The sequence below is a fragment of the Protomyctophum parallelum genome (assembly GCF_964188405.1).
Source record: "Protomyctophum parallelum genome assembly, chromosome: 19".
Classification (NCBI taxonomy): Eukaryota; Metazoa; Chordata; class Actinopteri; order Myctophiformes; family Myctophidae; genus Protomyctophum; species Protomyctophum parallelum.
In genome coordinates this window covers 17,205,159-17,228,028 of record NC_139717.1, presented here as the reverse complement: position 1 = coordinate 17,228,028, position 22,870 = coordinate 17,205,159, and the positions used below count along the sequence as shown (strand labels likewise).

At 42.2% G+C, this 22,870-nt stretch overlaps 2 protein-coding genes across 2 annotated transcripts in view; one reads left to right on the top strand and one right to left on the bottom strand.

Moving 5' to 3' along the window:
* Positions 1-9,264, bottom strand: part of med23 (mediator complex subunit 23) — a 42,204-nt gene extending 32,940 nt beyond the window's left edge. Inside the window, 7 exon segments of the mRNA XM_083790251.1 lie at positions 343-444; positions 874-972; positions 1,292-1,403; positions 2,182-2,306; positions 3,812-3,899; positions 5,452-5,483; positions 8,977-9,264. Of these exon segments, the coding sequence (XP_083646377.1) occupies positions 343-444; positions 874-972; positions 1,292-1,403; positions 2,182-2,306; positions 3,812-3,899; positions 5,452-5,483; positions 8,977-9,027 (609 nt within the window). The 5' untranslated portion in view covers positions 9,028-9,264.
* A 794-nt stretch (positions 9,265-10,058) lies between these two features.
* The window catches only part of il20ra (interleukin 20 receptor, alpha), a gene marked incomplete at its 3' end in the record, with an annotated part of 14,000 nt that continues 1,188 nt past the window's right edge, over positions 10,059-22,870 (top strand). The window contains exons 1-7 of the mRNA XM_083790457.1: positions 10,059-10,401; positions 13,450-13,576; positions 15,115-15,323; positions 16,037-16,221; positions 17,443-17,587; positions 19,064-19,200; positions 21,901-22,770. Of these exons, the coding sequence (XP_083646583.1) occupies positions 10,347-10,401; positions 13,450-13,576; positions 15,115-15,323; positions 16,037-16,221; positions 17,443-17,587; positions 19,064-19,200; positions 21,901-22,770 (1,728 nt within the window). The 5' untranslated portion in view covers positions 10,059-10,346. The remainder of the gene's footprint in view (positions 10,402-13,449; positions 13,577-15,114; positions 15,324-16,036; positions 16,222-17,442; positions 17,588-19,063; positions 19,201-21,900; positions 22,771-22,870) is intronic.

Here is a 22,870-nt window from a genome sequence, read left to right as displayed (position 1 = left end):
CCCATACTTTTCAAGCGTTTCCATCACACAGTCTGGAGCACGGAAGCTCTGAAAGTGAGCAGAGGATAAAGTGGATGTGCTTCCTCCCCACTTCCGAGTAGTCTTTACAGTCGCGCAAATGCATCCTATAATTAAGTACAAATAATCGAAGCATATACAGTATAGCTTGCTGCTTAGCATAAATGGAATGGACCCAATGGAAATGGAAAATTAACACATTAACACTTATACCGCCATTTCTCGCGTGAGGACCAGTAAAATGTTCCTCACAATGTGCATTTCTCAAATTGTACTATACCTGTGGGGACATTTGGCCCATAATCCACACACACAAACACATACCCAGTGTGCCAGCTGTCCCTCGGGATAGAATTTTCGGATCTCCGTGACGGCAAAATAAGCTGGCAGGAGACATGCATTCCTGTCAAGGATATATTCCACCACCTACACACACACACACACACACACACACACACACACACACACACACACACACACACACACACACTATTATTCAGTATGCCTGTTGGCACAAATTATGATTTTTTTAAATCTGAAAGCACTGAATAATGACAGGCACATATCGCCTGTGTCGGATGGAAACCTCCTATGTCCAAAACTGTACATTTTCATGATTCAACTTCCAAAGCACCAAAAGCAGCATACTGTATCTACGAGCTCAAAAACGTGGTTTCGAGCTCGTAGATCTGCTGCTTTTGGTGCTTCTGTGTGACGCCGTAGTGTGACCAAGTAGGGTGTTCTGAAGTTCATATCGAAAGAAAACTAAAAAGCTGGAATATGGAGAGAAGAGGTTTCTGAACGATATATAACTGTATGGACAATTGGCCAATTGGACAGACAGACAGACAGAACCTCTCTGGCGGCTAGCAGCTGTTGCACCACAGCTGAGCTGACTGTAGTAGGAATGCTCTGAATCTTGTCCAGGAAGGTCTTCAGTAGGTCTCGGACACCCTGGGATGCACACACACACACACACACACACACACACACACACACACACACACACACACACACACACATTATTTCCAGTGTTGGTTTCGTCGACTAAGACAGAAAAAAAAGATTTAACTTGAAAACAAAAACTAAGCTATGATGACAAACTGTCTATGACTTTGACAACTGAAATAAAAACTAGACTAAAATGTTAGGGACGGACTACTGCAGAAGAGATCCAGTAGAACTAAAAGGGGGGTCATCTTATGTTTGCTTGCACTCCGGTGTTGCACTCTGAAAATAGCAGATCTACAAGCTACAAGAGAGAGAAAGAAACCTTATAGTCCACTCCTCCGATGATCTTGCGGATGAGTTTGAACGTCAGCGCCCACAGCTGAGTCCTGTCCCACTCCAAACTGTCTGAGCTGATCAGCGCCACACACACCATCCTGCACAAACACGCACACACCAACCAATGGATCACAACCAAACCAACACAACCGTCCCACAAACATGTCACGTGCAAAGATCAATGTTATTAAGAACAGGCAAAAAGTCCTGAATCGTTGCCCTCCACGAACCCTCCTGCAGGGCTGGGTATTGCCTACACAACCTCACGATCAATACATATCATGATACAGAGGCCACGGTACGATATGTATCGCGATCCGCGTGGATTTTTGAAATTCACCGATTGCCGATGTTTTGACCAATATATTGTCAGATTTGTTTTACTTTTCCAAATCAATTTGAATAACTTAGTAGTTGATGATAACGTTGAAACAAAATGCAAGGAAATAAATACAAATAAAAATACATAATATTTTGATGGAAAAATGTAATGTGAAATGTTTTTCAGCGCGACCAAACATAAAATGACTTGTTTTTTATTTCTACTGGATCTCTTCTCCACTCGTCTCTCGCTAAGATTTTAGTCGACGAAATTGTCAACAACGAAACGCGTTATAATAAGCTTCTGCTATGTCTCTTGTTGTTGTTTTTTTTTTACTTATGATCATTTTTCAACATGGAAACGAAAACTGCGACTGCAGACAGTTAGGGCGTCTTACTGGTGATGATTATGACAAAACAAGGCAATTATCTCAAATAATTGCTATTACACGATTATGTAATAGCAATTGTGACAACCCTACTGTATGTACGTGTGCGCGCGCACATGCGTGCATGTCTGTTTGCATGTGTGTGCATGTGTGTGTGGGTGTGTACCTGGGGGGAAGCAGGCTGGTTTCCACAGCCATGGCCAGACAGTCGTAGAGGAAGGAGATGCGTTTGGGGCTGTGCTGGCTGTGGATGAACCTCACTATCCACTGGACACACTGGTCATGGGAGTCCTGCATGGGTAAATGGTGCATTTATATACGTTTACATAGACTGTGCATTACATTCAGCCATTCACGCACACATTCATACACTGATTGGCAGCGGAAACTAGGCTTGGGCAATATACCAATATTACCGTTCACCGCAAATATTATCGGTAATATCGCGTATGTAAAATAATATAGTATGTAAATAATACTGAATACCGTCATAATACTAATATCGTAATTTTACCGTCATGTAAATATGATTTTTTGATAATATTAACAGTTTCCGTGCTTTGAATGGATTACTCCAGGTTATTGTCGCTGCCATATCGGACATACGCGCCTTTTGTTTTATGTGTTTAATCCGCCGTAATGTAAACAAAAAAAAGAAAATCCGTCATCGCCGCGGAGAAAGAGAGAAGATGCATCTGTTTTGAGATGAAACCGGAAATCGTCACATGCTGTGGGCTGCTAGGGCTTCTGGGAAATTGAGGCCAATGTAAACGAATGGGGTTCAACGCCTCATGGAGGAGGGTCCTGTGCTGCGTCTTCCGGGTGTACCAAGATGGCGGGTGGTACGATCGTTCATAACAGACAGAGGAAGCTTTTTTCGCTCGATTTTCGCGGATTAAAAGCCCAAATAATTCAGCGTATGCTCTAAAGGTAATACAACAATCTCGGCAGTGAAGGGGGGTTGATTAAAAGTCTGATAAATCGTTTTCCGCAGTCAAACTGTTAATAAAAAAATAAAAAATAAACGTCTACATTACTGTATGTGTGTGAATTTACGAGTATTTCATTTTAAAAAACTATAATTTGCCTAATAACTTAGGGTCCATGCATTGACTGGCACTGACGCTGAATTACGGCGACGAGGCGACAGCAGCATTGTCGGACCGCCTCCGCCCAGGAAAGCAAACAAAATATGGCGCCGGTGAGAGTAACAAGTCCTAGCAAGTTGGTTCGTAAAAAAACATCTGGAAATTTTGCTGTTTGGCAGTATTTCGGGTTCCAGCCAAATGAAAAAGGCAGATAATCGATAATACCGATAATCGCGATATTATACACGGCATCAATACCGATATCAAAAAATCTATATCGCCCAAGCCTAGCAGAAACCATGCAAGGCGCCAACCAGCACATCAGGAGCAATTAGGGGTTCAGTCAGTGTCTTGATCAAGGACACTTCGACACTTCAAAGGGAGCCCGGGTTCGAAACTGGCAACCTTGCGGTTAACATCCGGCCACTCTACCCCTGAGCCACCGCCGCCCGTGGTGGGAAGGACACAACAAGTCCAAAGTCAGTCGATGAATTGTGGCTTATTCGCGACAAATCACATCGCGGCTGAATGGATGGATGGGCTTATGCATATCGAAATGAGCGTCCTTGAAATGAAAAGGGTCTCAAAGGGTCACAGAAACATTGATCGGCTATTTTAGTTTCACAGTGTGTGTGTGTGTGTGTGTGTGCGTGTGCGTGTGCGCGTGTGCATGTGCGTGTGCATGTGCGTGTGTGTGAGTGTACGTACCTGTGGAAGTGTTCCCCAGTAGTGCCTGAAGGCTCCCAGACAGCTGATCAGTTTAGTCCTCTCATCCTCTGGAGTGTCCATGAACATGCTGAAACACACAACACAGCACAGGGGTTGACACTGATTTATTGAATACTTTGATGTAGGCCTACATTGTGACAAGTACCGGTCATGTTTTACTTGCCCGGAAAGTTAATCGTGACACATTTTACCTATCATTTCATATTGATATGAGAGGTACCCCGATATTACTATGGGGTAAGTAATTAACTGTGAAAACAGCATATTATAGGTAAACAGTGCTCTCATTTTACATTCCCCTGACCAGAAGACAGAGGCGAATACCAGTGTGTTACCAGTACCACACCGCTCCGGGCAGCGCACCCCCCGCACCTCCACCTCCCAGTTATCCTGCGTGTGTAATGGCAACACACGCAGAGATGACATTTCAGAATCACACACACACACACACACACACACACACACACACTTGTGTGCACGCGACAGTTTTGGTATGGAATGAACATTAGGCCTGCATCGCTTTGCCGAAAATACTGAATTATGAAAAGGACCGCAATGGCGGAAAGGCTCCCATTTGTTGAGGTGAGATCTATACATTTTCAAATTATGCTTAAATTATCGCTTTGGCTAAAACGCTGAATCCCGCTGATAAAGTAGGCTATGCACATATAACTACAGGCATTCACATAACTACAGACATCAGAAACACCAGAAAAAGCACTAAGACCTGTTTACAGCAGGTATAAAGTAAAAGGAAAACGTGACAACCGTATGGAAAAGGGGGCAGAAGAACTGGGAGGCGGAGGCGCGGGGGTTGCGCTGCCCGGAGCGGTGTGGTAACGAGGTCTTCGCAAGACAGAGTGCTCGGGCCACGTTCAGGCATTTTTAGACAGATATCTCATGTTGTGTTCATAGATGGTTGAGTCCCCTCTCCGAGCACTTGCCCGGTCGGGGCAACCTGAAAGCAAACGCCACCTGACCACATTTTTCATTTACCCGTCAGGTGGGCAGCCCCCCACGCTCTGGCTCAATGTGTCAGACTCGGAATAGCATTAATTACCATGTTTGTCTCCTGTACCCAATCCCATATTGGAGTCCAAAAAGTTTGCTATCAAGTAGCAGATCTGCTACTTTTGATGTTTTGAAATTGAATCCTGAAAATTAACAGTTTTGAGTTGGAAAAGCATATTATGCTTTTCATGATTTTTTTTCAGGAGATCAAATTCAAAAGGAAAACTCACACATACTGTATGAGGCTTGCACCCGACAGAGACAGAGATATTTATACCCATTTTGGGGCGGGAACCAGTCTTGGTGTTTATAGCATTATGTAATAGCAGATCTACAAGCTCATGTAAGAGCTTGTAGGTCTGCTATTTTTGAAAAATCGTGAAAATGTGGTGCAAATCTTTGAATATACATTCTTTCAGAGCAAATGTTTTTAACTCAAATATTTGCTTCTGCGGGGGTCCCTGGTTACAACATATTTTCAGATGGGGGTCGGCGCGCCCATTACATATATTTTTGGGGGTCCATGAAAATGCTTGAGAACGACATAGGTTTTTCAGAAAACTGTCAGGATTTAGAAGACATTTTGTAGAATCAAGCTCAAGTCTCACCCTGCAAAGGCCTCTTCAGTCATCTCCGTTTTCTGGAGGGAGAACAAGAGGAAAGAAGAATCAGCTTTAATGTCACACATCACAGATTTACAGGTGGGAAGGAGTGGGTAGGCCTGTCACAATTATCACATAATCGCCATTGCAACACGTGTTTGTAGACACAAGCTTGTAGAATAGATCAACTATTTCCACTATTTGTATTTTGTACATTTCTGGACAGATATATTCAGTGATTTCTTTATATATTTAAGTTTGTCGTATCTGCGCTGTGCAATTTGTAATTACGAAGCCTAAAAGGCAAACAGAAATACAAAAAAAGAATGTTCCAATGTTCAATGCAACAACAAACAAAAAACACACACAATTAAACCGTTAATCATAATTATTTGTGTGACAATTAATCGTCAACTTAATGTTTTAATCGCGACAGCCCTAGAAGTGGGTGTAAATTCACTGTTGTTCAAGCTCCATCGCTTTAGTCGTTTTCAGGAAGAGAACAGAAAAGAGGAAGAGGTGATGGGGAGACAAGGAGGACAAAAAAACAACTGTGAAAAACAAAAACATAGAGCAGTGGTGGCAGCCAGGTGCCCAGACTTTTTAGCCCATGATCCAAGTTTTTTGTATTGTTTTGGCGTTATGTTTTCTGTACTGTATGTGTCGTTTTGTTGTGGGTGTTGAACGGAACTGTGAAGATGAACATCCTTCGGAAAAATAAAGACTATTATCGTCATGTGTACTTGTCCATGTAAACTGTTAATAAAGTATTCAATCAATTAAAAATGTCCCTCCTCCTTCAACTTTGTCTTTCATAAGCATAAACCAACTAACTAACCTGTTATCGATCTATATATCCATCTACAGTATATCTACAGTAAAAATATAATATTTCAGTATAATATAAATAATTAACTAATAATTGCTTCCACTTGGAAAGAAACAAAACATTGATTACTTCATTAACAGTTTGCAGAAAAAGTACAGTTCAATACAAAGTCTGCTAAGAGGATTTACATTACAACCCTTGCCCTGAAACATGACCAGATGGACATGGTCCAGATGGCTACAGATATTACAACCCAAGAAAGCACTATTATGGCTTATTTCCATTGGGGTCCTTCATATTCAATTCATCTGAACATTCGATCATACAAATATACAGTACTATGTATACAAAAAAATCACACCCGTGTGAAGTGAGTGGTGCAACTTCGTGTGTGGGTCCCCAGGGGGTCCCTGGAACTTCCAGACCCACAGGAACGAGCCCAGGGTGCTGGCCCGGTTCCGGCGGGCCGCCCGCGTCCGAAACAGTTGAGAAACAGAGTTACCGTGTGGGGGTCCCCAGGGGTTCACTGTACTGTACTGTACTGTACTGTACTGTACTGTAGTACAGTACAGTACAGTAACTGTACTGTACTGTACTGTACTGTACTGTACTGTACTGTCCCACCCGAGGACATGTGTGTTACCCATCTTCTCCATACGGAGCTTGAGTCCAGCAGTGGTGTTTTAGTGGATTTCAGACTGGATGGAAACCTTTTTAATATCAGGAGGCTACAGGCAAAGACCAAACTGTCCACAGAGCAGGTCATTGAGTTGCAGTATGCAGATGACTGTGCTCTTGTGGCACACTCCCCACAGGACCTCCAGTCCATCCTTGCTGTGGTTGTCAAGGCCTACAGCAGGATGGGGCTGTCTGTCAACACCACCAAGACAGAAGTGGTCTGCCAATGGAGCTCCAGTACCCACACACCCTGCCGTAGGGTTGGGATTCGTTAGGATTTTAACGGTTCCGGATCCTTCCCGGATCCCTCTTAACGGTTCCGGTTCCTAACGGTTCCCTTAACGGATCCTAATATTATTTTTTCCCCTTTTTTTCTGATATAAATTATGCTTATATTATAACTAACCTAACCAAGTACATAATAAAAACAAATTAATTAATTCAATTATTGAAAATGCACTTTACAATTATGAGGTGGCACTATTATTTAAACTTCACCACCACCACCACCAGCTAGCCACCACAACAATATCATTGTTGCAATTTGTACTGTATATTGCAATTTGCTGTATATAGTATATTAAATACAGTACACATTGCAATAATGATATTGTTGTGGTGACAAATGTTGTCTTTAATGTTCAGATTAATTTAATATGAAGGACCCCTTACCCTAATGGAAACAAATTGGATGGATTATGAAATCCTTTTAGCAGACCTTGTATTGAACTGTAGGCTACATTCCTGTGCTTTTTTCTGCAAACTGTTTATAAAGTAGGCTAATCAATCTATGGAGGTATATGCACCTAAACGCTGGGCTCTCAACAGTCACGCGATTAATTTAGAGCCAAATCAAAAGCAGTTGAGTTGCTTATTGTAAAAAATAAGTGCAGACAAATTGATTTGGCGTGATTCATAAAATATCAGACAGAAAGACGTCGAGACATTGGCGTTCTAAATTAACACCATTAACAACAGTTGTACAATACACCTAATGAAAAGCTCTGTAGACATTAGTAGTTTTTATTTTCTAACGTTACTATAGCCTGGGGAAAGTGAACCAGCCTTGCATCATCCTCATCCCCCGCCGGCTGTGGTGGAGCTGCGGGGAGTGCGGGCTTTCTGCATGGCTCTCAAACGCGATTTGCCTAGATTATTCTCCTGAGTTGTGGACTCGTGTAGGTGTATTGATTTTGAGTTGTTTCATCAATGTGGACGTGCAACTGGTACAATTAACAACCTTTGCAGGGAACTATAGCATAACATTTATTCCACTTTGCATGCTCAGCCTCAGAGTCATTTCCCTCTCTGTTAACCACACTTTGGAGATCTCTTCGACATCACTCTCTCCGCGGCGGTGAGCGGTCGCTGAATGCACAGAACAGTGGGCGTATCCTCCCCGACCCCACACACTCCTTTAGGTGGGGTGACGTCACCTCAGGCTCTGCTTGCATGCATGCACATTGCACAGACACAGCGGAGCTAAATGACGACTGATGAGAACCGTTTGGGGAACCGTTAATAAAACACTACACACACACGTGCGACTACACACACACACGTGCAATACCGCACGCACGCAGCATGGCACGCGCATTGTACACACACGCACGGACATTGCTGGCCATTGTTGGTTTCACGCATGCGCACACCACTCGTGCTCACGGATACATACATACATACAGGTACACACACAGGTACACGGACATTGCTGGATTGCTGGATTGCTTTGATGAATTGAACAATGTGGACCCTGTTGTAAACAAGTGTAATGCTTAATTGGGTCGTCCACTCACAGTTGACAGTCTTTGTATTGAGTTTGTGCTTAAAATGTACTGTAAATTCTACAAACTGTTAATAAATATTTCAATCAATCAATCAATCAATGTAGGAGTGGTTGCACCACTCAAACAACACACTTCACTTTACTAGCAGTAGTAAAGTTAGACGATCTACAATCGCATGTGAGTTGTGAGCTTGTAGATCGGCTATTTTTCGGCACAGAAATTGTGGATATAACTCACCACGACATCTTCAAAGATGCTCTGCAGCTGGGTTTCCATGGAGAGCGCCATGACGACAACACCGGTATCAGAGGAGCATGGGCAACAATGTGGCCGTCTGTTGTGTCTGGAAACAGTGTGGCTGTTTTGTTTTTGTTTGATCTTATTCAATAATAACCGCAGATGGACACAACATCATGCTAACAACACCGAGCCAAACCTAGCGGAAACAGCCCGCCACACGGACCTGTGCGGGAGACGGACCGTCGGGTCCGTGTGCGATGGCAAAAACAAGCCGACCACACACCATCATGGGACATATTGGTTCCACTTTTGTTGTTCTTTTCTTTTCTTTTCTTTTCTTTTCTTTTCTTTTCTTTTCTTTTCTTTTCTTTTCTTTTCTTTTCTTTTCTTTTCTTTTCTTTTCTTTTCTTTTCTTTTCTTTTCTTTTCTTTTCTTTTCTTTTCTTTTCTTTTCTTTCCTTTCCTCAGGGGGAGGAGATAAATACAATCCATCGATTGATTGATTGATTGATTGATTGATTGATTGATTGATTGATTGATTGATTGATTGATTGAAATATTTATTAACAGTTTGCAGAATTACAGTAGGCTACATTTCAAGCACAAACTCAATACAAAGACTGTTAACTGTGAGTGGACGACCCAATTAAGCATTACACTTGTTTACAAGAGAGTTCACCTTATTGTTCAATTCATCAAAACATTTAGAGACGTACGGTACAAATCTAGAATTCTATATAGTCAAAGAGCAGAACAGGACATCGATCATAAAGGAGGTCCTAATTATAAAACCCTGTGTGTGTGTGTGTGTGTGTGTGTGTGTGTGTGTGTGTGTGTGTGTGTGTGTGTGTGTGTGTGTGTGTGTGTGTGTGTGTGTGTGTGTGTGTGCGTGCGTCAGCTGTTTACCGTAACTATAGCGCTATAGCCTATATACAACACAATAGATTGTTGTTCAGGTGTAAAGTGCACAAACAGGTGCAGTTACATTCCTTCCGCCCACAACAAGGAGGGGAAGCTGCCTGTAAAGCTCCCCCGAACTCATTTATTATATGTTTCCTGTTTCCTTACGGTATGTGCAGAAAGCAGAATAGAACGCACATTCCACCTTCTGCTCAGTGGGAGTGGGTAACATTATTATTGTTTTGTTGAGGCGAAACGACGCGTGTAGCCTACATACATAATTAATAACTTCATCACAAGTACGTGCGTGCGGTGTCCGGCGACTCCGGCTAATCCTTAATTGGATCGACATGGAGTCGGCGTAGGCTACAGCTGGGATATGATCTTCTTCTGATGATGATGATGATGATGATGACGCCGGGGGTCCGAAGAAGAAGCGAACGTCCTGTGGTGAAGATATGAGTGGAGATGTTGTGGGTTCTGCTGTGCCTTGTGCTGCTGCTGCTGCTGCTTCAAGATGCAGGTATAGCTGCAGGCTTTAATGCAAATCGGCCTCTTTGATCAAAGTATAGGCAACTATAGTAGGCCTACTAGACTTTGTATTAGTAGGCTAATACACTAATAGGCTATATAATTATTTGTATTATCAATGATTAAAACAAAAGTAGCAATACCATGCAGAAAAGAAATGCTCTGTTACAAGTAAAAAGTCATGGGGAGAGGGGAGAGGGGAGTTGCACCACTCAGTTCACAGTACACGGGTGTGATTTTTTATTTTATATAGGCTATACAGTAAGATGATGTCTGCAGGCAACACAGGCTACAGTATAAATGTCTACCTGTTTGCCTTATGTCTGTGTGTTCAGTTGTTTCATGAAAAATGAAATACAATGTCAGTGAGGAAAAATGCTATAGCTGAAAGTTGTATAGTGCTTGAGCAAGTAGTTAATGTAGGCTACTCATTACTGTCCACCACATAGGTTTATAAGCTCATAAATTTGGTTTTTTTTTTTTGTGTTTGCTATCTCTCCTATATGGTACCACATCAATACAGCATGGAATTGTGACAAAATAACAAAATCTGATCACGACAACTAAATGCCACAAGCATTTGGCCGTGACTCAAATGCCAAATAAATATGGTATGAAAAGCGTTGCAGCAGAAATTCAACACCTCTGTGCACAGGGATTGTCCTTCTTTGTTGTTTGAAAAGCAAAATGGGTCACTACTAAATGCAATGCAGCACACACTGTAAAGTAAACAATACCCTGAGATATACATGGCCACATTTATTATAATAGTTTCATTTTGCATAATAGTTTTAATTGTTTAGTATACAGTACAGCACTACATTTAATATTGATTATAGAACACAGACTGCAATGTTGTAATGTATTGATATGTCATGTGAGAACAGTTACGTCGTTCAATCAACCCTTTCCACATAATAAACTAAACTAAAATGTGTTTATTATGAAAGCACAATTGGTGTTTTTGATGCACGTTAAAATCTCTGATTCAGCCTGAGTGAATTTAGTTTCACCTAGAGGAGGGACTCATGGCGTAAGGTACACCTGTAATCTGCCTGTTGTTTGCCTGGACCGTGGCCAAACCTATATCAAATATGTTCTCACGGATATCGAAAGAGTTTATTGCACCACAGGACTGTCATATATAGTATACTGTAATAACTGGGGGATTGGCCAGAGACCCGGCGTTGGCCAGTCACCCAGCCATAATATCCAAACACATGAACACCACATGCTAATAATTAGACTGTAAAATATTATTTGTAAAGATTTTGCTGGAGCTTTTTAATGCCTTTATTGTAGATAGGACAGTAGGCCAGTGTTATTTTATTCAGCAGATTTGGATTTAGTCTTAGTCTTTTGAATAACACACCATTTAGTCCTATTTAGTCTTCTGAAATTGTTTAGTGTTAGTCTAGTCTTAGTCGACCAAATATCAAAATCTTATAGGCTTTTAGTCTTAATTTTGCCAGAAAATATTTATTCTTAGTCTTAGGAAATGGTTGAGTCTTAATCTAGTCTAAAACAGTCTACTATTTTAGTCTGTTAGTCTTTTAGTCTTAGTCAACAAAAATTACCACTGCAGTAGGCTGACAGGAAATGGGGAGAGAGAGATGGGGAGTGACACGCAGCAAAGGCCGTCAGGATTAGGGACTCGAACCAGCAGGTTGCCTAGCTGGACCGCTACGCCATCGGTCCAGAGCAGGCCAATAATAACTCTGAGGGTGTTTAAAAGGGACACATAGGCCTACACTCTCAAGAGTTAAATAGGCTCTATCTAATGCACCGCAGGCACCTGAGTAAAACGTTGTTTGAGTTGTGCAATACTGTTTGCTTATAGAAAACAGACGGGAGTTATGTTTGTTTCCCTATGAATAATAATATGTGTGCATGCTTCATTATAATAAATCAATACAAATGTGGTCATGAAAGCTAGAAAGCCAGTCATGATTTTATGTATCAAATGGTTTTGATTGATTTTCATTTAACAGGTCATTAAATGGGGGATGGGCTGTCATGCACGATCATGAACTTTTATTTGACGATTAATTGCTGTGCAGATAATTGTGATTAGTGATTCGATAGTGTTTTTGATATTGCACATTCATTGGAACATATAAAACAAAATTACATTTCTGTTTTCCTTTTAGGCTTTGTCAACAAATGTTTCACAGGGCAGATATGACCTATAACTTAAATAACCAAAGAAATGGCTAACAATGACCGCTAACCACAATCCAAATAATGTACTGTAATAAACCTTCTCTCAGGTATGAGAAATGTAAATAGTCCGCCCACAGAATATTTCTACTGTAAACATTAATAATGGAGGAAGAACTTCCAATGTCACATAGGATAACCTTTTATTTATTATCAGTGTTCATGTTGTCGACTGAAATGACCTTTTTTCACTAAGGTGTCAGGGAGGGACTAGTGGAGAAGAGATCCGGTAGAACTAAAAGACAAGTCATTTAATTTTTGGTTGTGTGCAGGTGTCAGGCTCCGAAAATAGCTGATCTACAAACTCACAACTTGTCGGTCTGTAATGTGGTGCGAGCTTGTAGATCGGCTATTTGTGGCACGCAGGTAATAAATCAGCGATTATGATGCCATCACGGCCCGGCAACATACATTTTAGACCACTGAATATACTGTAGATTTAGTCAACTGAAATCTAATGATATTTAGTCGATTAAAACTAGACTACAACCAAGACAATAGACTAGAGGGTATGCGTATGCATAAAGTGAATGGCAAATTGAGTGGCAAAGTCACAGGCAAAGTGAGTTTAACATTGTTTAATGTCGTTTAATGCAATTAGATATGACTTTTCTGTTTGTATGTATGGGCTGTCAAGGCCAGAAAGTAGTTTTTAACCTCTCAGTAGGCATTCCTGCATAACTTCCTGGTTTTTCTATTCAGGTGACAATATGACTAAAACTGAATGGAATTTTATATTGAAGACTACGTTAAAACTATCAATTAAAATGTATTCAACTGTGCCTTTCTCTCAACCTTTTACATTGTTGCGTGTGTCCAGTCCTCTCGGCGCGTCCTCCTAGCCCGGTCGACGTCGTCTTTCACTCTGTCAATCTGCAGAATGTCATCAAGTGGAGTCCTGGAAACGACACACCTCCAGACACACACTACTTAGTGCAATATGCCATGTGAGTATGAATGACAAAGTATCATGGCTATTCATACTTCAGTTTTTAGTGATAAATGATGGTGGTTATATAGTAAAAACAGCGAGATGTGTTTTGGTGAGCAGTGAGTGGCTTATCTCTGCAGTGTATGAATAGGCCTTTAACCAGACAAACAATTCTTAGTGCAATATGCCATGTGAGTATGACCGATGAACCATTAACCAGGAGCACAACTGATTGAAAAAACAAAAGAATGCGTTGTGATGTCAGTTGAATGAACCCATTAAGACCGGGAAAGCATCTGTGTAATTTTAGATTTGAGCTAATACTAGTTAATACTATTCAAAAATATCAGATATACACAAGCTTGAACTTGTAGATCTGCTATGTTTGATAAATCCTGAACATTTTAGCAAATCTTTGAATATAGCTATAGCCAGATTCTAAAGCAACAATCTTAACTCAAATATTTGTTTCTGGGTGTCCCTCATCCCTTTAATATTAACTAAATATTTTGGTGTGGGCAACTCTAATAGGCTCATAATATGTTTTTTTTGTCAGAAAACTGTTATATAAAGACATTTATAGAACCGGCCTCAGGTCTTAATGGGTAAAAAAGTTAAATGATTCATGGCATACGTTTTTAAATAACTCACTCTTTTTTTAAATATTGGGACTTGTTATGGGAAGGTTCAAAGAGTTGATGATGTAGTACCAATATTTAGGCCATGATGCAGTGCCTCAAGAATATAAGAAAGAAAATAGAAGGTTAAAACATCCTCACCTGGTTTCAACCTCCCAAAACAAATGTATTAATGGCGCAACGTTTTTTCAGTCTAAAGTCATTAAAATTGTGACTTGAGTCTAAGTCAAGTACAAGTCAAGTCCTAGTCATGGCATGAGTCATGGCTCAAGTCTTATTATTATTAATAATTATGCTAAGTCATGCGAAAGTATGCAAGTAAGTATGTACTGTAAGCGACGTAGTCTTCTCTTCCGCGAATCTGAGGAATGTACGGTGGTGTCCTGGAAATGACACAGCTCCTCCAGGCACACACTTCTTAGTGCAATGGAATGATGAATAGAGAGACAGCATTTGAATTCCAGACGAATGAGTCTTGTAAAAGTGGAGCAGTTCAAATATGAAGGCCCGCGGGTTCTACAAGTTCTATAAAGTTCTACAATGTAAATAATATTGAGATTATTTCTCATAATAATGATGCTTTCTTGAAAATAAGGTTCTGTGTTCGATCCTCAGAGTATGAATAATACCATGGCTTTGCCTACTAAAATATGAGCTATACTGGATGGGATCTGATGGTAGGTGTCACGCTCCACCAGGGCCACCGATGCACAAATCCATGAAGTACATGCATGAAATAACTAAACATAAAATGAGCTATAGGGTCGCCAGTTCAACTATGATTATTTTGGCCTGAAAGGTTCGGGAACCCTTCCGCTACAGACATGTGTCCGCAGTTAAGGAGTCAGGACTAAATCAGTCAGCTCCTGGTCCATGTTTCACCTTCATGTGGGTTTTTATTGTCCTTCGTCGATAGCTACGGGGACAAAGCAGAGAAGGACAAAGGCATGGTGAAATGGAGAGCGGTGCAACATTGTCAGGACATTGCACGGAGCTGGTGTGACCTCACCAACGAGACGTGGGATCTGGAGCACGGCTACTATGCCAGGGTTCGGACGGTGGACAAGAAGGAGAAGAAGTCCAAATGGACGGAGACGAAGAGAAGATTCGACCCGAAGAGCGACAGTTCGTCTTGTCTTTCATTTTGATCACTTACAGTAAAACCCCATGTCGTTGCTGTCAGGAAGAAACCTATCTCCATATTCTAACCTTTAGAAGAAACCTATCTCCATATTCTAACCTTTAGCGTCTTTTTTTGTAAATTAACACCCTACTTGATCACACTACAGCAACACACAAGAAGCAGGAGATATGCAAGCTCTAAACACAGTGCAGAACTGGCACGTTTCGAGCTTGTAGATCTGATACTTTTCATGACGACGAGCGCCCCGGAAGACAATTTCCAATTAAATCTTTCCCATAGACGTTTCATAAAGTATTTAATAAGACCTGTAAGCCTCGGTCGGAGCCAACTCGGATCGCGACAAATCATGACAACAAACGCAAATGTTTTGGGCCGAACAAATAATGTTGTACCCTGCCCTTTTTTTCTTCTTTCTAATTATTTGTTCGTCCCAAAAAATGGTGTTGTCATGAGTTCGATGACGATCCGAGTTGGCTGTGACCGAGGCTTATAGGTCTTTAAATAAATACTTTCTGAAACATCTGTGGGAAAAAAATATTGGAAATTGTCTTCCGTGGCCACTCGTTGGGGGGCGGGGACTGCGACGCTCTATAGCCCATTGTAGTAGTTGAGGCGTTGCGGTTGCATACATTTAGTTTGACTCGGTTCCACAGTGCGCATAAAACCAGATCCTGTCTATATCCGCCCCTATTAGCTAGCTTCGGCCCTCCAATGATGTCCGTGGCGATGGAGGAACCCTGGGCCGTCATCAGTCTGAAGGGGCCAATGAGATACCAGCCTGACAACCACACCCCTGAGGTTTCCATGGCAACCATCTACCTCACGCAGATGGACTACATCGTCTCTGTCCACATCCACAATGGCCGCCACAACCTAACGGTAAGTGTTTTTTATACCTATAGGGGTCCTATCTTACACGCCTTATTACCTTATTACCCCTTATGCCTAAACTTGTTTTTGTTTTTTTATAATTATTTATTTTTGCCATTTTTTTTTAACCATTTTTAAATACTTCAAATAGCAGAGAGGACGTTTAGGGATAATGGGTAAGGCACCGGAAAAAAGCACCCCAATTCTCACCAAAAAAAGCAGATCTACAAGCTCACACAATGTGTCACTGGGCCTCATTAGCCTGCGTTCCGCGGATCTGAAAATGTCACTTATTCGCGCAGTGACATTTCAGATCCGCGGAACGCAGCGAATCAGGTTGGAACCCATAGGCTAGGGCCTCATGGAATTATATCTCTAATCTTCTTAGGCATGTTTTATACTTAATTTTAAAATAGTAAAAATGGCCAATCTACAAGCTCACAAAGTGTAGATCGTATATACGTAGTAATGCTATATACGATCTATGCTAATTGTTTCAGTCAATTATATGGGAAAAAAATCGATTAGGCTACAATTTTGTTTTTGTCAATTTGATTTAAATTTAGATTTTTCATATATAATATAAGAAAAACATATTTATATAAAAACATTGCTTCTTGATTATTCTGTTCTATATTTCGGTTAGTGATTCCAAATATAGTTTTTGATATAGTTTTGGTGAATTGCACAGGCCTACTGTGTATTATGCTTAAGCAACAGCGGCAACCCACAATACATGTATTATAATAATAATAATAATAATAATAATAATAATCAATCAATCAGCATAAAAACAAACAGTAAAAGACAAATAATAAAACCAAAGCATATACATACATGGACATAAAAAACAAGTAAGGTGATGAAACTAAGGAAAGGCTTTAGTGTACAAATATGTTTTCAAAAGTGATTCCAAAGATGACACTGCATTAGCTACAGCCTTAAAGCCAAAGGTATAGGACTATAGGTCATTCCAGAGTCTGGGTGCCCGGGCAACAAAAGCCCAGGCAACCACAAGGTTGCCTGTGGTGGTGACCAGGTGACTCGAGAGATCCAAACATTTTATGAAATATTTACACATAAATGAGGTACTCTTGAAAACAAACCGACACGTATTGTAATCTGTGTGTGTGTGTGTGTGTGTGTGTGTGTGTGTGTGTGTGTGTGTGTGTGTGTGTGTGTGTGTGTGTGTGTGTGTGTGTGTGTGTGTGTGTGTGTGTGTGCGCGTAGCGTGATTTCCCAGTTCTTTACGGTCCGTATAAATATCGCCCGATTGAATACGAGACAGAATACTGCTTCTCTGCCAAAGCCAGATTCCAGGCGATGCCCATCCCGTGCCAGGCGTCGCACTGGCACTGCATCACCACTCAGCAGGGTACGTGTCTCATTGTTTGTCCACGGGACTTTAAAACTTCCATGGTTTCACTTTCTTTGTTTAAACCAGCGGTGCCCAAAAGGTAGATCACGTTCTACCAGTAGATCCCAAAGGCTGTGCAGGTAGATTGACATCGAAACGGGCCTGTCAGCTCAAACCCATAATGCAATACATTGTTTTCAAGAGTGTTGCACACAAACATCAGTAGAAGTACAAAGTTATATACTGTACAATTCCATTTCTCCTGTCTATTTTCTGTTCCAAGTGTGTCTTATGTAACTATTTCCAGCAAAGGGATAATGATTATTTTGGTCAGTAGATCTTGTTGAGCTGGTCATTTTGAAAGTAGCTCTCATGTCAGAAAAGTGTGGGCACCCCTGGTTTAAATGTTAATCTAGATTGGGGACTGCAGAGACAGTTTCTATTATGTGTGTGTGAGACTTTCTTTAACCACTTTGCAGTGTACATGTATATTCTCAGGGGAACATTAGCCAAATATAGCAGATCTACAAGCTCACAATTCAAATAATGTGAAAACACAATAAAGCTACAGTATGCTTTACTTTGGCAGTCTCACAAACAATGAATGTGTTGCATTTTGGAAATCCTCCCCACGCCCCCAACCATATTTACCATGCGGTAAATAACGTTATTATATAACGTAATCAAGTGCATTACCACTTGAGGTTCAAAGTGGTTGTCGGGACCACGCCCACGGCCTAATTCCAGAGATCCTCATCTCCAGCCTAATTAACTCTACATGTGCATGCGTGAGTGTGGTGTACTGTGTACACACCTGCTCCTCATTAGCTCACCTCCATACACATGGTCCCGTGACTGGACTCCCGTCCGTTTATAGCTTTAGTCTGTGGTTGTTGCTGATTTGAACTTTTGACGACTTGTCATTACAGAGGTTCAAAGTGGTTCTACTTTGAAGGGTTTAGAAGAGTCATGACCTATACTCACCCGAGCTCTAGATATAAACCAATACAACAATACTTAATATCGTCAATATTTTACAGTACAGAGCCTTCTAGAGTATACTGCAGGTTTGAATGTGAGACAAATGTATGTATGCCGGTATAGGACAACTAGCAACTTCCTCCTTTCCTATGATTCTTCATAACCCTATCCACACTTTTCCTGGGCTGTGTGTGCTCCACTTCCTGTCGATTTGATCCAATGAAAGCCAATGAAACTGGTCAGATGACCAATGATATCCAATGGAATCAACAGGAACTGGAGCACACACAGCCCAGGAAAAGTGTGGATACAGCAAAAAAAAGTGACTAAAAACATACTTTTTTAAACAAAGCATTTGCTTAATCTTTTTCGAATGTACTTTTTTACCATAAAAACAAGTAGATTACCATGTTGTTGTCGTATAGTTTTTTGCCTTTGGTATTTGTATGACTCTTTAAATCCTGTTGCACTTATAAACTTTCATCTTTGCCTTCACATTTTCCACTCCCCCAGACCCTGTGATTGTCCAGCTGCGCAGAGTGATTGTGGGTATTGTAGTTCCGTCACTGTGCGTGTGTATGATAGTGGTGGCAGGCTACCTTCTCTACCGCTCTCTGACGGGGACGGGCCACAAGACGCCCCACATGCTGGTGGTACGTCTCGCACGCATGCATGGCACACACACACACACACACACACACACACACACACACACACACACACACACACACACACACAACCATTTAATAAGAGCATTAAATTTACCTATTTTTCTCCATCTTTTTTTTCTTACATTTTTTACAATATTTTAACTCAATCTGTGATGCCTCAGTCCTTGCCCTGGAACTACTTTGTTATCTGTTTTATCCTAGCCCTAGCCCTATACATTGACACGATCGTAGACAGGAACACCCACAAACGTCAAATCCGGTTTTGGCCCGGGGTAAACAAAATGGTCTTCCCCATAGAGTTATAATAGCGTACAATTCTTTGGATCACTTTCAGAGCGATTTGTTGGATGATAGAAATATTGACAGCCAAGAAAAATCCATCAGAAGGACATCTGGAACACTCGCCCTCGGAAAGTTGACTTATTATTAAGTATACGAGACGATTTAGCCATGGTTCACATGGCGCTCGTCTGTCATGGCAGAACTTTAACCTGTTTTATGCACTTTTCCCATTTTATTTAGAACGTTAACGTCTACATACATGTTCAGATTTCAAATATAAAGTGCTCGCCCCAGAGCCACGGATGTTACAATCCTCATCGGGTGGGTAAAAGTACCCGACCTGTGTCTTCCGCATTGTTCAATAAAAAGCGTTTTAATCCGATTTAGTTATAATGCACCAACCGATAGGGGCGCATAGGCTAGTTGAAAGCGCATGGCCAGAAACTGATTAAACATTGCTTTTTATTGAACAATACGGAAGATACCGGTACTTATTCCCACCCTAGCAGAATTGTAACATCCATGACCCTGGGGTGAGCACTTTATATTCGTAATCTGAACATGTGTGCAGGCGTAAGCCGCCGTAAGGACTGTAAATGGAGAATGTGCGTAAAACACTTCAGTCCAGGCCAGGGCTACCATGAGCTCACAGCGTGTTGCGAGTTTGTAGATTTTGTGTTTATGCTGGGGAACTGGAGTTCAAGTGGTTTATAGTAAGAGTATCCTATTCCTTATCTCTTTATACTTTATTGCAGCGTCAAGTTGCACAAGCATAGCCACCAATGAAATCGGACATCAATCTCCCTCTCCCTCCATGTTACAAAACATTGCGTTTACTCGCCTGGTAGAGACACTCCATAGATATGATCAATTAAACTTAACGTAATATCAAAAACCAACAGCCATTAAGTCATCAATAATGTTTATAGAACACATTGTAGTGAATTCTAAGTAGTTTAGAGACAGTTGGAACTTGGCACGGAGCCATCGTTGTGCGGTCGAAACGAATGCTGTCGGTAGCCTACTTGGAATTCACTAAAACATGTTCTATAAACATCAGATGAATTAATGGCTTTTTAAAATGTATATATTATGATAAGTTTCAGTGATCATATCTATAGAAAACCATGCGAATATATCAGTCCATTGTGTTGTGCTGGATCATGTCCATGCAGTCAAGGAAAACATTCCAATCGGCCTCTAGCTTGTTTCATTTTCTAAAGTAGCGTTCCTTGTCGAGTGGCAACAAGGATCTGTGCCTGTGATCTGGCAAGCCATGACGCCTACTTTTAAATTAGTAGTATTTAAAGCATCTCCGTTTGAAAACCCAACACTCCACTGTTTATTCCGGTTGGGAGAACTCTGAACTTTCCCCCGGCTCCACACCCCCGCTATATTGACGCCCCTGATGACAAAAGTCGGTGTCGTTGTATGTACGTACGTACTCTGTCGTACGCCAAATAGTCAACTTACTTGTAGATCCAGTATTTCTGCTGCTATTTCCTACTACTTCTGGCGTTTGTGAAAGTTCCGTGAAAATCTTTGAAATCTCTAAAATCTTTACCTACATGACCAAACACCTGGGTTATTAAAAGTGTAACCAGAACAGTCGGTCGGTACAACAACCTAGTCGGACCCTTTTATTCCCCGAAACACTATAACTCACCCACAGAATTTCTTGTTTTCTTGTATTCTGTTTTACTGAGATTAAAGACCGCGATCCCGCCGCCCCCCTAAAACATCATCATCTTGTATTATGATTATACTAGGAGGAAGATTTGTTTCAAAAAGGTGTACAGAAAGTGTTACAATTAGGTTTTTATGTGGCCACATGCACCACAAGTTCACCTGGTTTTCACCGTAGCACCACCCACCTGAACTGAAGCCGTGCCCACAGCTGTTGTTGTATGATAATAATGGGGGAGGGGTTAGGGAAGGGGATTTAAAAGCAGTGCATTTCGATTAGGCCTTTTGACTTAATGGCTTTTAGCTTTCAGGAAGAAACCAAAAATACACTGGGAAGACATATTTGATTATAACCACACCCGGGGTGTATTAGAGTAAACTCCATAGACACACACAAAACAGAAAAAATACAAAACTATGGTACTACATCTTTAAGGTTAGGAATACGTTTAGGTTTAGGTCGCTCTGGATTAAGTCTGCTTAATGCCTAAATTAAAAATTTAAATTGTTTAGGCATAAGCAGAGGAGTACCATGTTGGTGAACTTCGGACCAGGTCGCCGGATTTGACCTGGTTGTATACCTACGTTGTTGTATACCGACACTTCTTGTATTCGGTTAAAATGGTGAAGAGCTAAATGGTAATAAACATGTTTTTTTATGTCAACATCTCCCCCGCCCTCGTCCTCGTGACCCTGCTGTCACCCTCACAGGACCCCATGAGCGCTCGCCCAGACCTGACGTTGCATCCGGAGAACCCAAAGCTCCTGCTCAGTACCATCAACAAGCCCGGCAGCACCACCAGCCTGTCCTCCTCCTACTCCACCCAGCAGACACAGACCCAGCACCACCCCAACCGCGTGCTCCCCGACCTGCTGAGCTACGCGCCCCAGAGGTCTTCCAGCCCCCAGGAGGAGGAGGAGGAGGAGGAGGAGGATGAGGAGGAGGATGAGGAGGATCATCACCCACGCTGGGAGGAAGACTTGCCCTGCGTGGACTATGGATTTGTCGGAGCGGCCGACGCGACGACCGCTCTGGAAGGCGGTGGTGGGGGGGAGGAGGAGGAGGAGGGCGGAGGAGGAGAAGACGCGTGGAGCGAGAGGAAAGAGACGAGAAGTCCCGGTCCGACGTACGCCCCTCAGGCGAAGCTCTGTCGCTCGCAAGCGCCGCCGCCGACGACACGCGTACGCACAGAGGACTGTGCGCCGGTGAGAGCGGCGCACGGCCCGTCCGGCACGCACGCTCCGGGAGAGCGTCCCGAAGGAAGGACGGACGGAGGCATATTCGTGAAGAGAGACCCGCGCACGGGACTGTTCCGCATCGCGCTGCCGCTGAGACAAGCGCAGGCGGAGCGAGCAGGCGATGGGGAAGATGATTCGGCGGGAATGGCGGAGGGTGGGAGAGACACGGCCGGAGCAAGGGACGGGGGCGGAGGCGTGGACGGAGGGCGGGAGGCGGGGACACAGCAGGGAGCAGAGAGAGGGACACCACTTCTTTCCCCTTACGCCCTGCAGTGTGGCGAGGGGGGCAGGCCCGCACCCCCGCCGTTCCACGACGAGCGAGAAGTGGAATACACGGAAGAGGTGCATGCATGCACACACACACACACACACACACACACACACACACACAGGCAATGTTTCCCCATTATTGGCATAATTGTATCCGTTCAAACATTTTCAA